The sequence below is a fragment of the Papilio machaon genome, chromosome 10 (genome assembly GCF_912999745.1).
Source record: "Papilio machaon chromosome 10, ilPapMach1.1, whole genome shotgun sequence".
Lineage (NCBI taxonomy): Eukaryota > Metazoa > Arthropoda > Insecta > Lepidoptera > Papilionidae > Papilio > Papilio machaon.
This window is the reverse complement of record NC_059995.1, coordinates 3,894,464-3,912,652: the sequence shown is the minus strand read 5'-3', so window position 1 is coordinate 3,912,652 and position 18,189 is coordinate 3,894,464. Positions and strand designations below refer to the sequence as shown.

Here is an 18,189-nt window from a genome sequence, read left to right as displayed (position 1 = left end):
ACTGCTTGTAGGCGCAGATTATAGTAATCCTGTTTTAACTTCTACGTTTATGAAGGAAGCAAATACAACAAAGCTTAGCTTACGTACTCTGTTCCTGGCGGGAAAAGTAAATTTCATTTCATATTTGACAGTTTTCGTAAATTTAACCTTAATTTAAGTTAAGTTTTCAGTTAAATGTTTGCTTTTAAGTGAAAAAATGGATGAAGATAATTGTGATGGACCATTTACGGTTTGGCAAATGTTTAACGCGCCGACTATGGTGCTATTTAATAACCTTGAAAATGCTGCGGAAGGTCTTGAAAGATTGTTAACATCAATTTTGAAACTATCTGGGTAAGCCAAAAACAGGTACAAAAGTTTTTCACCCTTATTTTACAGTGAGCTTAATGTGCCCCAACTTTGTACTTATACATTATCAATATATTTAATATTGTATATAGTATACTTGTGGTTTAAATGAAAGTCTCTTTAAAACATGATTGTTTTCAACTGTTTTTATAATCTTATTCCAGAGATTTTTCGGAGGTGTTAATACCCAGAGTCGGTTCTACAAAATGTCCTGATAGTTACTATTGTGCATTTAATACTTGGTTGTTGGGACGATTATTTTACGTATGTTCTGTTAAAGAATTAAATATGTAAGTTTTGATATTTTTAAATTCTCAGATATTATGTTCTCAAAACAAAAACAATAGTATATCCCTATTATACCTTAATTTATGTTAAGTGATATTTTTTCAGGATTCATGGATCAAGTAAAGATGCTCAAGTTAAAATTCTAAATATACTATGTGTAAATGGGGCTAGTTTTTATGAAAAACTAATTTTGCAGTATCACTCAATTCTCTTTGCTTTAGTTAAATATTATAAAGAAAACTCAGACAGCCTAACACCAGGAGAAATACTATTAGATCATTTTAAACCCGAACAGATTGATATACCTAATGTACAACTAAACTTGGAACCTATAAGTGTTCAAGTTAAAAATATTAGTACATGCACATTACTGATAAATTTTGTTTTACAATTACTATCAGAATGTATACCTCCATATTTACTTAATATTGATAAATTTTCATCCCACCTTCAAAAGCTTCTCGGTGATGTTTTATTTATGCTAGAGCATTATAACATAGAAGTTAAATTGTTAGTATTAAATTTTTTTGCCAATTTAATAAACAATACTAACAATTCATCTGGGATCCATTTTCAAAGTAGTTTTCCTCAAATATATAAAAAATTATTATATTGCATGGAATGTATGGTGCAAAATATAGATATACTTTTTGAAAAAGGCAATATTACATCAGATCAACTTACAAATTTTAACAACGTAATAATAAAATTATTAAAAACATGTGACATATCATATAATGCCAACCACAAAGATGTACTATCTACAATAGCTATAACTGTTTTGAAAAACACATCAAATCCTGTGTTTAATAAAGAACTTAAGTTGTATTGTCTATCACTAAGCAATACAGTAAACTTTCCTAAAGATGTTTTAGACCTTGAAAAAAGAAATTCAAAAGAAATAGATATGTTAGCAGATTGTTACTATAAACATATATTGGAATATATTAAGCAGGAGAAATGCCAAACGAATGAATTAAAAGACTTCTGGTTCTTCAAGCAAGTTGTGAATGTTATATTTCATAGTTTGGAATTTAGTAATAATACAAGAGATGCTACTACTTTGTCATTCAATTTAATGAGACATTTATCTGCATTAAATATATTGCAAAAAGTTTTTATAAACTATAAGAAAAATAACAAAGATAATTCTAATATAATCATATTAGAGCAAACAAATTTAAATAAGACATTTGAAATGCTGTCGGAATTAATTAAAACACATGATTATATTCTTCTCCAAGATTCTATTTGTATGTCATTGTTTCTTAATATTGTATTGACAACAACATCTATTATGAAATGTATAAATGAAAATATTAAAATGGAATCATTTCCAAAAAGTAAAATAATGCAAATGTTATGTCTACAAGAGTCATTGCAAAATATGCACAAAATTCTAAGTTATAATGAATGTACTAAAGTACTTATTCTGAAATATATACTATTGACGAGATTAATCTTAAATACTAAGGAAAATGATATTATGGAGAGAGTGATACTAAATTTAGTTGATACTATTTTGAAAAATAAAAATTCTACCACATATAAAGAGGTAAATATATAAATACCATTTATAGAATAAAAAAAGTGTTTCCTATTGCCGGCCAATTATTTTAGGCTCAGGATTTTGTCATTAAACTTAAATTTAATATTTTTTAGGTAATTGCGATATGTCCTCTACTAATATTATGTAAAATATCATTCGCCAGTAAGTTAATAGGCGAAGTATTATTGCCGGCATTCCTCACTAAAGATCCAGATATTCAAGATGAATTAACAAAGATAGTTCCAGCTATTTCTTGTATGTCATTGGGAACTTATGCAATTGTTCTCGGTCATTCTATGATTGAAGGACATTCTATATTTTATAACGAAGTATTAGATATATCAATAATTTGTTATAATTGCCATAATAAACAAAATTTACCACAGAATATATTTTTAAACAATGTCAAGAAAGAATATGTGGTTTTATACAAAGAAAGTATTCAAATAACTCCATCACAACAATCAACTTTCAATGGTTTACGCAATTTGCTTTGTAAATTTTTGAATTACAAGCAATATACAAGTCTAGAAAATAGTCAGTATTGGAAACTGCTTGAGCGATTATGTAATCATTTTTATGTTTTCAACTATGGTTTATCAACTGAAATTATTAAGGAGGAAAACTTAAACTATGTTTTCAAAGCAATTAAACCACTTATTCCACAAAAAACGGTAAGTATTAATGTTTTAATTAACTTTAGTTTATTCTGTTTACTCATAAATAAATAAAAATTATCAAGAATGATTTTTAAATAATAAATTGTTTATTTTCCAGACCAACAATAATGAGGTATCGACACAAAGTGAAGATGTTTTTCCTCTATGCATTAATTTACTAGTAAAATTAACGCAAACAAGCTTAGAGAGCAACAATAACAATAAACAAATAGCTACATTAGAAGCTATAAAAGAATTTGGTCTTTACTGTAACAACATAGCATTGTTGCCAGTTACAAAACTTTTTATATATTTCATAATGCACCCACAATGTGCAGTTGCACCTAAAGCTGAGGTTTATTTAAGGGAAATTTGTGAATTTCATGGTTACACACCAAACCAAGTATATCATAGATATAAAAAGGATTACTGCAGACTTTTTGTTGAATGCAGTCTTTACTGTGGAAAGGACTTCGCCATATCTTTACTAAAAGTCGTCAGAGCATTTGGTTTTGTAGGCTATAGGGACTTTATTTCGAAAGATGTTCATCATTTTTTACCATATTTGATACCATATTCCGTCACTATTCCAGAAGTACCATCGATGATTGAAGAAATTGCCTCTTTAGTTCAATGTTCAGTGTCAGATTTTATAATTGAAAGATTTCCTCTTATCTACGTGCACGTTTATTTAAACGAGAATAATGCTGTTGCTGATAAATGTTATTCAGTTCTTGAGAGACTGACGAAATGTTCTATTTTGAGCCTTATAAAAAAGCATTTTAGAGTAATTTTAACAGAGTTTTTACTTCAGTACAGTTGTAATCCTGAGAAAGTACTAAATGCTTGTAGATACTTAGCTTGCCATGACCCTGATGCTACTCCGTCTGGGAGTATGAAAATGAGTACTACTCAAATAGCGGACTTTTTGAATCCTAAATTTCTAGGAGTTCTAGCATACTTTGATCATAAGCTTGTGAACGCTAAAGTTGCATTATCAGTGAAAAGAAAAGCGTTAAAAAGCTTTCCAGATATGATGCAATTAATGGGCGTGAAGTATATAACTCCTTTAAGGTTCAAAGTCCTCGCGACTTTGAGGTCAGCTTTACCTCTTGTTAAAGAATTTCCTAAAACATTAGCTGACGCATGGTCCGCTTTCATTCACAATCTCGACAGTATATCGCTTGGACCTCTACTATCCAATCTTGCTGTATCATTATTACAACAATTCGAATACGCACCACAAGAAATCAATAAAATATTTCAGTATCTAGTCTTAAAAAACGAAAATTTACTAAGCGCTCATTTATCAGATCTTTTCTTTCTTGGAGATTCGAATATTTCAGAAAAAGTGAAAGCTGTTATTAAAAGACACGTGATCAGAACTCAACCAGAAGGGTTCTTGGATAAAATAAAATGGTATTTAGAGCATTTGAATAATGAAATACCAAGAATAAAAGCTTATGCAATTTCACATTTAGATGTATTACTTAAGAACAATAGAAGTGAAATACATAAAGCTATTTTTGGCGGGAAGAATATCGATCCTATTATAGTAGAACTTATAGATTGTTTGTTACTAGGTAAGATACTAATACTAAATGATAATGTTTGAATGGATGGATGGATGTTTTTTGGAAGAAATTTTCACAACGGCTGCAAAGATGTCGCTAAAATTTGGCATAGATATAGAACATAGTTTTTTTTTTATTCCACGCGGATGGAGTCGCGAACGACTGCTAGTTTAACTATAAATATTTTTTTCAATATTCCTCTCCAGGTTGCAAAGACCCTGACAACAAAGTAAGTGAAGCAAGTGGGTCTTGTCTAGGACAGTTGGGTGCCATCGAAGCAGGTCATTTACCTCGTCAGTACGTGCAGCCTGACAGATCCCCCTTCGCCTTCACAATAGTCGATAACTGTTTTGCGGCTACAGCTCTTGTAGAACTTTCTAGAGCATTCCAATACGAAAAGGATACAACGGTATGTTTTAACTGACTGAAAAAGTAGGTTCTCAATTAATTCCGCACTCGAAATTGTTAAAAGGTTCTTTAAACATTCTTTAAGTGCACATTTCTCATACTAAATCCACATTAAACTCCTCCCTTAGTGGCGAATTAATAACTGAGCGTAGTAGTTTATCTTTGTTTTTTTTATTTGTCGTTTAGATAGTACATTAATATTCATTCTTACAGAATATGGACTGTTATGCTTTAACCATCCAAGAGATATTAAAAACTTACGAAATATCACCAACTGGCAGTAAGAAGGAAGTGTGGGATAGCTTCCCAGAGAATATGCATCAAATTATGTACCCTTTACTCAGTTCAAGGTGAAGTTTTAAAATTTTTTTATCATAGGAAATTGAAAAAGACATATTAAAATTTTATGAATTTGTTTTCAGGTACACTTTGGCGTACCCATCTCAGCCGAAGAAAATACATCCACTTTTCGGTTCAGTTCATGCAACAACATTCTTAGAATGGGCTCACAAGTAAGTTGAATCGTTTCCATATTTCAACTAGTGCTATGGGAAACAGTAGATATACTATTTTTATTTAACAAATAGCTCTCGCCCGCTATTCTGTCCGCGCGGAATTAATAAAAAAAATCTTAATAAGTAGCCTATGCATTCTTGCAGACTGTGTTCTACATCTATGCTTTCATCAAGATCCATGCAGTCGTTCTGAAGATACATTCAAACAAACATCTATCCATCCATGCATCCATCCATCTTAACTTTTGCATTTATAATATTAGTAAGATTGTCCGTTATTGAGATGTTTGATGAATAATTTGGTCAAATATTTGTTAAAGTAAACTATGAACTATCAAACATTTGATACGGATGTTATTTGACGTTGTTATTTGTTGTTATCAGATCAGTTATACCTAACAATTACTAATGGTTTATGTAATACCGTTATTCAATTTTAAGGGTTACTTTTTTATATAACTTATCCAGACTTATAATCAAATATTTTAAAATCTTGGTCAATAAAAAAAAAACTTAATATACTGCTTGCAGTTGGACGGGTCAATTGATATCTATAATAGAGTCGGAAAGCATACGCGACTTACTGCGCACAGTACACCCTAGCATGCGTCGCGATCTCCGCACTCTGTTACTGTTCTTTCCTTATGTACTACTTCACGCTATAGTCTCCAAAGCTGATACTAAATATATACAAGAAGAGATAATGGCAGTTATAGGTACCAGTTCTTTTTTTTAAATTGGTGTTTGCTGTTAGATGTCTTCCTAAGATACCCTATCTTCTGCGGATAAGACAGGGTTATGTGGTATTTGACCTACTAAAACCCTCTAGCCCCAAATGCAATAGAAGAAGGTTCTAGGTTCAAACGTTTATCTCAGTCGCACATAGCACTAAGTGATATTAAGTAGAGTGTGACAGAGATAATGTTCTAGAAGCCGAAGCATTGTCGCATTCCAAAATTTACTTCTGCATGTTTAATCTTTAATATTATCAATCTTATTTATTTAAAGAAAAATGTAATTATATTAGGTCGAGAAAACTTAGACACGGAAAATAATGTAAGGTCTGAGAGAACTTACAAAATGCTACGTCACATCAGAATGACTCCGAATATCAATTCGGTGCAAGCTGAAGAAGGAAATCAGGTATATTAGTAAAGCCTTAGCTAAATATTATACTTAATAATGTTGTCTGTCTGTAAATTTGTTTATATTATTTTTTTAGAGCAAATGCAGTAAAACAATATACTCATTGTTTGATTTCCTGAACCGATGGCTTTTGGAGTGGTGTCATGTGAAGCAGCGCCCTACTGAGAATGAAAATTACAAGTTGGTATTACCTTGTATAGTATTGTATTATCTGTGGTGTATTTTTAAAATTCTTGTCCGTCTGTCTGTCTGCAAGTCCAAATTTGTTTCTTGTAATCTACAAAACGGCTGGGCCAATTTCAACGGGACTTAGACGAGAAGGTAGCTGATGGATCCGGGTCTATTATAGACTACTTTTTGCTGCGCTGACAAAGTCGCGGGCAAAGGCTAGTGTATTAATTAATACAAGTGTGCTATCAAAACCCGATTTTAGAAGCAAATACATTTAATTACAGAGCTATAAAATCGTTTATGGACAACTTCGACAAACTAACGATAGCTCGTGGTAGTTTCGCTTGCGGTGAACTGGAGCGCGCGCTACAGTATTTAGAATTATACATGGACGAGAGGAAAGAGAGGGTACAGGAACAGTTGCCATTGTTGGCATTGTATGCATTGTTAGATGAACCTGATTCTGTTGCAGGTCAGTTGTTTATGGTTATTTATTCTCAGTGGGCCTAGCACGAATATTTGTGACAATCGCCATGGTGTCGTCATCGACAAAATTTGTATTAAATTTTGTGCAGTGCCTCCTATCCCTAAAGTACACTAAAAATCTTATACTAATTTTGACAAAATTGACGATTTCGATACGAAGGTAATTGTCAGTAATATTCGTGCTAGGCCCACAGGTTTGTAGTATTTCTTAAATAACTTAATTAATAGCCTATGTGTTCCTCCAGACAGTGTTCAATATCCATGCCAAATTTCACCCAGATCCGTTCAGCCGTTCTGGAGATACATTCTAACAAACATCCATCCATCCAAACATTCGAATTTATAATCTTTGTAAGATTGTATTGTTTGCTAATGGTAGAATTTATATTTGATTTTCTGATTCTGATGTTTGCTCTGACTCGATCTTTGAAACTACTTCTAGAGTCTAAACTTTTACAGGTTAATTAACTATTAAGACATTTCACTTGCACTCAACACAGGTATTCTGTCAATAAAACGTTCGGAGCCATCTTTGAAGGAGTTGATCCTCGCTCAAGTGGTGACAGGCAGATTGCAAGACGCCGCGCTCTGCTACGAGAGACTGGCTCAGGAGGGACAGCTCGACAGAAATAGTATGCAAGTAAGTTTACTTTAAAGTTTTACTTTGTAAAAATATGATTTTACTTGTGGTGTTATTTAATGTGATTTGAAGCAAAATTATTTTAGACATGTCACCTGATATTTAGCTAACAGCTGGAGAGAAAAATTTTAATTACCCTGTAATTTATTTTGTCGAATAGTCTGAATCCAACTAGGAAAAATTGTGTTGTCCTTTTTCTGTGTCTTAATTGTTATCAGCTACTGGTCATTTGTCAGACAAACCCGAACCCGTTATCTCGATTGTCGCTTGCTATTTAATATTTAAATCACACACAATTTACATTTTCATTTATCTTCAACCTTGACGTTGGCGAAATTATAGAAAACGATGGGATCCACTATTAATTAAAAGAAGAAGGAACTAAAAGTTGAGATAAAATATGATGGAACTTAATTTCGGCATTTTAATCTTTGTAAGCTAGCAATATTATCCTGTCTGGTCTGGACCTCCATAAGTGAGAAATTAGGGTTAGAGAGAAAAATATAATAATAAGACAAGACAGCTATAATAATAATAATTTATTGGATTAACACACAATTTTATATAAAGTTACACTTTACAACTATAATAAAATGTTACAATAATATTTTTGCACACATTTGTTGTAACCATTCCAAAAAAGCTCGAAGCTTGTGCTAGGACATGGTTTACTACAATAGTCCTATGACCGGATTCGAACTAACCACCAAAAGATCGGCGATCCGAATTCCTGACCATTGGGCTATTGTCGCTTGATTTTATATAATGCGAGTGCGCTCCCGCTTACAAATTTAAATTGTTATTATAAATTAAAAGATACGTTACAATGATTACAAGATATAAAAGTGAGGAAAAAAAAATATCATGATGTTTTGTACCAGGGCATGATAGACTGCTACTTGAGCCTGGACCAGCCGTTCACCGCACACCGTCTGCTGAGTGAGCGTGACTCTGATGATATGACGGAGCTGGCTGCGGAGCCATTATGGCGGCTCGGACGTTTTGAAGAGCTAGATCGACTCGCTGAGAAGCCTGTTGTAAGTTAATATCACTCTCAAATTAAATATAAATATGGTTCCACACATTGGCTTTCTCTAGTGTACTCTTTACCTTATCCGAAGTTTTCCTTTATGTAAGGCAATGGTGAGATAACGTTGATTACTTTCTAAATTCTGTCGATTGTACAGAAAATTATATTTGCTATATGATAAAATCTTTTTAAATCAATTGCTTCTTTATCAGAAAAATTACTGAATTTTTTTAGCAATTTTAATAAATTCATATAATAATTCCAGCCCCCATCTCGTGAAAACTGGGGTCTACTAATGGGTCGGGTGCTACTAGCATATCGTAAACAGGATCATGATGCCTTCATAGTATCCTGCAAGGACGCTACGAGCAAGTTACTTTCACAAATGGATGGGAAGAGCAGAGGAGAAAGTGCTTTAAGAAGTGGCTACCAGAGTGTATTAGGATTGCATATAGTGAAAGAAGCGGAACACGCCGAAGAAGTTCTTTGTAGGTAAGGAAAAGTACAGAAATTAATTTACAAATTATTATTTAAAAATGCTAAAATTGTTATAGAAAACAAACTAAGCTATAATATTTATTTTTTTGCTTACTCATGGATTTCCAGATTAAAGAACTTAAGGGATGGTGATGATGAAGGTGAAGTGATATTAAGTCAGCTGCTAGACGAATGGCGGCGACGACTGGCCGTGGTGCAGTCAGATGTGCGCACTGTTGAGCCTTTGCTCAGACTCAGGAGGATATTGTTACAACAAACACAGGTACAGTAGAAATCAAATATCTTGGCGACTTAGAACATTGCACGAGTCGGTGCGCAGAACAGTGAACGGCCACCTGAATTCGCCGAAATAGCGAAGCGTGAAACTGCAGATGCGCTACCTACGTTTTATCGACGGAGGAAGAGACGCAGAGGAAAATTATATTTCCCCTTTCTATGTGTCCCCTTCTCTGTCAAATCCACTTCTCCTTCACATACTTGCCTTATAAGAAAAGGATGACAAGCAAAAAGGATTATAGGTATGACGGGAAGTTGTGCAGTTGACATTCAGCCCTCAAACAGATTGATGCCAATTAATAATATAACTTGTAAAAATACTAGATTTAATTTGTTAATGAAAACTTTGTTATTCATACTAAGTCTGGATTATTTCAGATATTTTTCATTTAGACATAAATATTTGCAGGAACTATTAGAACCGACACATCCGATGACGTCGAATCGCTTAAAGGCCAGTATAGGCGACCTTTGGCTGCAGAGCGCTAAGCACGCTAGGAAAGCGGGGATATATCAACAGGTTAGACAAACTTAAGTTTACTATGGTACTTTCGACATACATACGGTATGTAAGTAAGCAGCGTTCACTTCGCCATTTTGGCGAATATTAAAAAATACGATACTGCGAAATGAAGGTGACTATTAAAGTCGATTTCACCACCAAACAGAATACTAGCTATAAAAGTAGAGAGAGGGAGATAAAGAGAGATAGGTAGGGAAAAGTAATACGTACATGTGTGACCTATCATATAATAAGATAGTAAATCTACTTTTGTTTGTTAGCTAAACTGTACATTGATGGTGGACATAATTTTAAAAAAAACTTATTTCACTCTTATTTCAGTCTTACATGTATATCCTGAATGCTGAAGAGTATCACCCTGAAGAGTTATTCATAGAGAAGTCCAAAATGTACTGGGCGCGAGGACAACAAGAGCACGCGTTCACCACTCTGCGCCGCGGACTTGATGAGACATATCCACAGATCGACAGACTCACACAACAACAAAGGTTACCCATTAAATGTATGTTTGTGTGTTTGTGGTGCGTATGAGTGAACGTATTTGTGTGTGTGACTTAGCTATAAGAGCTCTCATTTATAATCTAATATATAAAATTCTCGTGTCACAGTTTTCGTTCCCGTACTCCTCCGAAACGGCTTGACCGATTCTCATGAAATTTTGTGAGCATATTCAGTAGGTCTGAGAATCGGCCAACATCTATTTTTCATTTTTTTTTTAACTGCGCGCGGACGGAGTCGCGGGCGACAGCTAGTAATAATAATAAAAATCGTTTATTTAGGCAACAAAAGTATGGTAGTGACATAGTAATAGTACTCATAGTTCCTAAACTAGGTTCTAGACCCGTATTAAAGGAGTCAGGACTCTTTCGTCTTAGTGGTACAATTTAAATAACAGAATAGTAATATTATAAAAAAAGAATAAAATGAAAATTATTTACAATTAAGGGTCGTAATTATATGTATGTACAAGCAAATGTGTGTGTATGTATGAATGCTTTTTGGGATGTATGTGTATTAATGTATGATGTATTGGTATGTATTGTGTGTGTGTGTATGTTTATAAAAGTTCTATATTTGTATCAAGTAATATCTACCAATCACGTTATACATTTTCGGATCAAGATGTAACCAGAATTGAAAGCATTTTAAGCGCTTAGAATTATTCTATGTTTTAATTGACGCTTTTTTTTATTTTAGGAAAATCTGTGCAAAGGCAAAACTTTTGATAGCTAAATATAACGATGAGACTACCAAAGTGGATGTTGATGTTAACATTGGATATTATAAAGAGTCAGTTGAAGTGTTCAAGCAATGGGAGAAGAGTTTGGTGAGTTAGTTGCAAAATGATAAATATTATCTAACGAACTTAGCAATAAATTGTCTAAAGAATTCCGATACCAACGCCACCTATCGGGTTTCCAGTATAAATATAAGATTTAATCAACTGCGAGGTTCGGAGTCTACCCCAAGTTAAAGATGACTAGGCCATAGTCAACCACGCTGGCCCAGTGCGGGTCGACTTCACATATATCATTGATTTTCTTAGATATGTACAGGTTGTTAAGATTTAATAGTAAAACCCAATCAAATACAAAATTTGTCAAAAATGATCGAACTGTTCCGAAAGAACTTAAAGTTAAACTAGTAAAAGTTGATTTTTAGTCAAATTCAAGGGGTAGTAAAAGGTGTTTGATGGTAAAAATGAAAGGGTTACGGTTACTCGAGATATGTTTTATAATCATACTAGCTTTTACCCGCGACTCCGTCCGCGCGGTATAAAAACATAGAAAACGGGGTAAAAATCCTATGTCCGTTTCCTGGCTCTAAGCTACCTGCTCACCAATTTTCAGTCAAATCGATTCAGCCGTTCTTGAGTTATAAATAGTGTAACTAACACGACTTTCTTTTATATATATAGATATTTGCTATTTCTTTTATATTCAGGTTTGTCTTGGGGCTTATTATGAAAAAGTGAGCAGCAACGATACGACTCCAAACAGTATGACGTGGTCTCGTCGTATACAGGCGCTAAACTCGTACGGCAAGGCGTTACAGTACGGACATAAGTATTTGTACCAGAGCATGCCCAGAATGCTCTCTATATGGTATGTACCATAAATAAAATATTGTTTTTTAGGACTATCCAATCATCCCTTACATTATCTATGATAAAACAAAGACAACTATTTGTCTTATATAAGTGTCACTGTAATCGAAATCCACAGTTAGTACGTCATTTAACAACAGTCGTCAGGTTTTTCCCGTTGGGCCGATCGAATCAGAATAATTTGACCCAATGGGATTTTTTTCCCATTGGGATAATTGCTTGGAAACACCCCAGCGTCTTTTGCTCTTGTTGAAAAAGAGACTTAGGGTAGATTTGCCTTACTTAATTCACACTAAGGGTCTCAAAGAACCAATTAACTGACTGAGTATGGCAGTAAGGGAATCTATTAATTTACGTTTAATGCTGCACTAAAATTCTTTGAGATGGCTGGCTCTTTTAGTTTAGACTTTGTATGATAATTCTACCCTAAGCGATTGTTTAAAGATTATTTAGACTCAGAGTGCAGTATTTAGTTTTATTTTGTAATTGTAACAGGTTGGATATGGAAGTGACGTCAGCGGACACCGGTATACATACAGTGTTGGCACAAATGACGGAGATCATCAAGACTTACTCTGAAAGGCTGCCCATATATTTATATCTAACGGCTTTCTCGCAAATCATATCTAGGATATGTCATCCTGTTAGAGAGGTATACATTTTTTCTATTTACAATATAAAACTGTTGCTACTATGACAAAAACAATAGGAATATAGAGAAAGGGAAAAAAAAATTGAAGTCAATTCCCTCCAAGGGATAAAGAAAGTGACAATTTTTATTTTTCCTATCTTGCAACATTATCTATAGCTTTTAAAATAAACGACTTCAGATGATATATTTTATTAATATATGTAGTATAGGATTCATCAGATATCGAGTTATAACTCGTAATACAATGCAATACAATACAATGCAATGCAATGCAATTGCAAATACAAGACAATACAATACAGTACAGTACAGTACAGTACAATACAATACAATACAATACAATACAATGCAATACAAACTTCTTTGTTTTTTCCCAAGGTCTACTTACAACTAAAAGCTATAATCGTGAAGCTGATACTCGCGTACCCTCAGCATACATTATGGATGATGATGTGTGTGATAAAGTCCAGCTACCCGCAGCGCATCAAGCGGTGCTCAGACGTCTTCTCAGACCCTCGCCTCAAGGAGACACGTATGCTCAAACTGGTTGCAGACTTCAACCAGTTTGCTGAGAGATTAATTGAACTCTGTAATAAGCCGATATCTGGAAATAATACGGTCAGTATGTATAAATGTTTTCAAATATCTTGACAGCTCTTAACTTAACTAGCACATTTTTTAGATGTGACCGGCAATGATCTTGGACCGCCAAGATAATTGAAAAGAACAATATGTACTAACATTTAAATGTTGCTTATTAATATTGTTTCCAAACGAACATTTAATTTCCATTTCTCTTGCCAACTTATTTGTTTTAAATTTAACTAGCTTTTACCCGCAACTCCGTCCGCGCGGAATAAAAAATAGAAAACGGGGTAAAAATTATCCTATGTCCGTTTCCTGGTTCTAAGCTATCTGCCCACCAATTTTCAGTCAAATCGATTCAGCCGTTCTTGAGTTATAAATAGTGTAACTAACACGACTTTCTTTTATATATATAGATTTACAATCTAATTTTACATTAAGGTACAAGTCGCTCATTAATCGAAATTTGAACTTAATAATCAGTTTTTATTAAATAGCTTTATGCACTTCTCCATGTTTATTTCAACTACTATCAATTTCTTTAAAATATGGTACAAAGATTTCTTTTTGCGTATATCACAATTTTTATTATAGAAGCCAACAGTATCATCACTGGTCCGTACATTACCTCGTCTACTAGACAGTGATAACTTCAGTCGTATAATGATACCGTTTGAAGAATTTTGTAAGATAGTCCTGCCTTCCAAGGCGGCGCGACAAGAGAGGATAGATTTCAATATACCTAAAGAACCGGCAGTGTATATCGCGGGAATTGAAGAAGACATACAAATACTACCGTCGTTACAGAAACCAAGAAAGGTTACATTAAAAGGTTGGTTGATTTAATTTTTTTTTTTACTGGTAATTTTTTTTTACAGGATTGTATTATCTTAATTATGTAATCTGTGGTTAAACTATGTAAATTATTTAATACTCTTTTCAAGAAAGAAAAATTTTAGTTTTTTTTTTAATTAGTAAAATTTATATGAAATCATTGTCTATTTTTTTTTCACATACAAGAAATTGTATCCACAGGTTCTGATGGTAAATCTTATATAATACTACTTAAATCCCGCGACGATCTCCGTAAAGATTTCCGTCTGATGGAGTTTAATGGTGTAGTGAACCGGTTCCTGCAAGACGCGGCGGAGACGCGGCGACGCCGGCTCTACATCCGTACTTACTGCGTACTGCCACTTAACGAGGAGTGCGGCCTCATACAATGGGTGCCAAACTTGCTCGGACTTAGACCAATACTCCTACATATATATAAACAGAAAGGTAAACACCTTTTCCACTAGACTTGTCGCACAATTCGCCAGTGGAAATGATACATAATAGACAAAATTTATGTAATATTTTAAATTTGTTTGACATTTCTGAATGGAAATTGTTTTAAAAATAATCATATTATTCGAAATCTATATATATAAAAGAAAGTCGTGTTAGTTACACTATTTATAACTCAAAAACGGCTGAATCTATTTGACTGAAAATTGGTGGGCAGATAGCTTAGAACCAGGAAACGGACATAGGATAATTTTTACCCCGTTTTCTATTTTTTATTCCGCGCGGACGGAGTCGCGGGTAAAAGCTAGTATTTAATAATTAAACAAATTGTAGATTTAAATGTGTTTAATTGATTTATATTTCAGTAAATAATTGCAGATGTCGTTTTTGATATTTTTTCTTGTTTGCAGGCATACATACTACCAATAGGGAGTTGAAAGAATTAATGTGCTCCAAAAATGATCCGTTGGACAAAATGCGTCGAATATTCGAACAATACCTGCTGAGGAAACACCCTCCAGTCTTCCAGGAGTGGTTCAGACGCGTCTTCTCTGATCCATACGGATGGTTTGTTAAATAACTTAACATTTAATAAATAAAGCATTTAATATCGACTCTGCTATGTTTGAAACTGATTATTATATGTAAAACTTTATTTTTGCGTTGATAGAATAAATGTGGTTTTCGACTGTCGTGACACTTGTATTGGCATACAAGCGGTAGCCTACGACTTCAGTAAAAGTACCGGAGATTATCCGGAAAAAACGCGGACTTGGGGACAGACAGATCCAAATAAAAAAATAGCTTTTCGTTAGAAAAAAAAAGAAATGGTTAAATATTTTTTTAATACATTTAATAATAAAAAAAATTGATTGACTCTGTGAAAATAAGAGATCAATACAAGTGTCACGTTAGAGGAATTGCAGTCAAACAGACAAATAAGATACATGTGTTATACACACAAATTCATAGATAATTTTATTTATATATATTTTAGGTATCAAGCTAGATCAGCGTATATAAGAACAACAGCTGTTATGTCAATGGTGGGATATATATTAGGTCAGTACATTAATTCAACCATTCAACTCTTATTACAAAAAAACTTCTATATAGCTTTAAAATGCTAGCACAGTCTTAAAAAATATTTTTTTCCTTTATGTAGCATTCAATATAGTTCAACTAGTTTAAAAAAAAGGAAGATGAGGTCACAAAAAAGAAAAGTGAACAGGGTTTTTTTATGAAAAGACGATCTTTTCCCCTAAAAGATATTAGTTTGTTGTTGTTTAAGATTATGTGCTATTTGACCCATTAAAAGCATCTAAAGCTGACCTGTAGTGCAATAGAAGACGGTTCCGGGATCTCGGCCTGGTACATTTTAAAGGTCTGGTCTTTTGCAATTATATCAAATAATAATGTGATAGGTTTGGGCGATCGTCACGGTGAGAACATTTCGTTCGACTCTACTAATGGCGACACAGTTCACGTGGATTTCAACTGCTTGTTCAACAAAGGAGAGACATTCGAGTGGCCCGAGCGCGTACCCTTCCGTCTCACACACAACATGGAGGCTGCCATGGGTCCGCTCAAACATGAGGGCATGTTCAGGTATTTATTTTTTTGAAACAACCACGCATATTTTCCCTTTAAATCATTGCCTTGTACAATTCTATGTGTAGAAAACTATCTAAATAATTTTACCGATTTTTTAAAAACTGACTTGGTTTGTGTCAACGTCTAAACATCGAAACGTTCTAAAATAAATCCATAGACAATAAATGACATCGTTAGCTAATTAATTTTGTCTAATGTTGTAAAGAGGTAAGATTTGATTATTTGTTTGTTTGCATTGAATAGGCTCCAAAACGACTGAACCGATTCTTTCACTATTGGGAAACTATTGGGTTGTTCGGAGTCATTTCGTTTTTATTTCTATTTTCTATGTTTAATAATGCCTTTATCAGCTGCAACCGACGTTCCAGGACATGATGCATCTTCGTCGAAAATACACGAATCCTAAGTCGAGAAAAAACGAAATGACTTTCCGAGCGATTTACTTTTATACTAGATTTTATTTTTAATTTCCCGCGAACGAAGTCGCGGACAACTGCTATGTGAATATAATTTGTAATTTCCATTGAATTCAACAATAGGAAGTGTTGTGAAGCGGTGATGCGCGTGTTGTGCGCGCAGACAGCGGCTCTGATGTCGGTAGTTGGGCCGTTTGTGTACGACCCGCTGGTGTCGTGGGGCCGAGCCCGCCTTGACTGCGCTGAGCGCACCAACTCCGAGGCTGTGCAGCACTTGGCACATATACGACATCGACTCAATGGGATGGTGAGAACTTATAACTTAATAATTATAATTAAAAAAATGGCTGAACTCACATATTTATATTCTAGTGTCTTTTGTCATCAGGTTCATTTAATTATTTCAATGTGTATCAAATTTTTATGTGTTATTTTTCCGATGACTTATTGGACGTGTTTCTTCAATTAAGCGATTTAAATATATGTTCATTATACATTTTATTCTGTAATGGTCCTTCGAGCCGGATCAAGTTAAACAAGTACGGACAACTAACGATTCACACACCACATGGCTATATAAGTAAGTATGTATGTATGTATGGAAGTGCATTTATTACTTGTAAAGTTATGCTTTTTGGATTTTTTTTTATTAATTAATATAACTTTTAGTTGTTTGAGATTAGAGGAAATAATATGACAATTTGTCCACAGGTACGGACAAAGAATAAGAAACTGACCTTATCTCTATCTCCCGAAGGTCAAGTGGAACATCTCATTGTGGAAGCCACCAGCGTTCAGAATCTCTGTCAAATGTACATCGGATGGGGGCCATTTTTGTAAACTTGATATTTCAAAATTAATAACATAAGTATGTGATTATAGTGCAAGTTAATTTTATTAAGAAATCATTTTAAGTTGTCTTCATTTTGTACAAATGTATAATAATAAAATTTGATTGTAAATTTAAACGGTACTTTTATTTATTGTGGATAAGTGAAACATCAAAAATGACTAATGTTATTTTTTATTCCTTTAATCGACGAGCAACATGATTATGTGGAGGTAAAAACGTAAAACAGGAAGAAGGTAAGGATTTGGTTTCACCGCATTAAAAAAATAAAATGAAAAATAAAATTATTTTTCAACTCTATTAATTTTTTAAATTAAAAACTTCGGAGATATCCTGTTAAAATATTTTTTCCAACAAATCTAAGACAGCAATTAAAAGATATCCGCCGTTAAGGATAAAGTAAAACGATAAATTAACTAAATGAATGTTAATTTGTTTGCTGCACGGTTTGAAGTTAGATACTGTTCGCTAATGTTAAACCTTCTAAAGCGTTTAATGGTTTAATAGATTTAGGTAGACGTAATTATCATTAATCGTCCGCTTGGACCTTTAGTACCGCCTTAA

The 18,189-nt window shown here is 33.6% G+C and overlaps 1 protein-coding gene across 1 annotated transcript; it reads left to right on the top strand.

Annotated features, from left to right (window-relative positions):
• The first annotated feature begins 28 nt into the window (after positions 1-28).
• On the top strand, positions 29-17,615 carry LOC106710139 (serine/threonine-protein kinase ATR-like). Its single transcript, XM_045679645.1, has 29 exons — positions 29-333; positions 513-638; positions 742-2,191; positions 2,299-2,859; positions 2,963-4,427; positions 4,625-4,827; positions 5,040-5,176; positions 5,249-5,338; positions 5,873-6,057; positions 6,369-6,484; positions 6,564-6,667; positions 6,943-7,130; positions 7,645-7,784; positions 8,666-8,821; positions 9,080-9,306; positions 9,421-9,574; positions 9,998-10,108; positions 10,433-10,599; positions 11,309-11,438; positions 12,056-12,216; positions 12,714-12,870; positions 13,249-13,488; positions 14,050-14,287; positions 14,491-14,736; positions 15,156-15,312; positions 15,743-15,807; positions 16,170-16,353; positions 16,899-17,082; positions 17,487-17,615. Exons 1-29 carry the CDS (start codon positions 197-199, stop codon positions 17,613-17,615), a joined length of 7,608 nt encoding a protein of 2,535 aa, XP_045535601.1. The 5' UTR covers positions 29-196.
• The last annotated feature ends 574 nt before the right edge of the window (positions 17,616-18,189 follow it).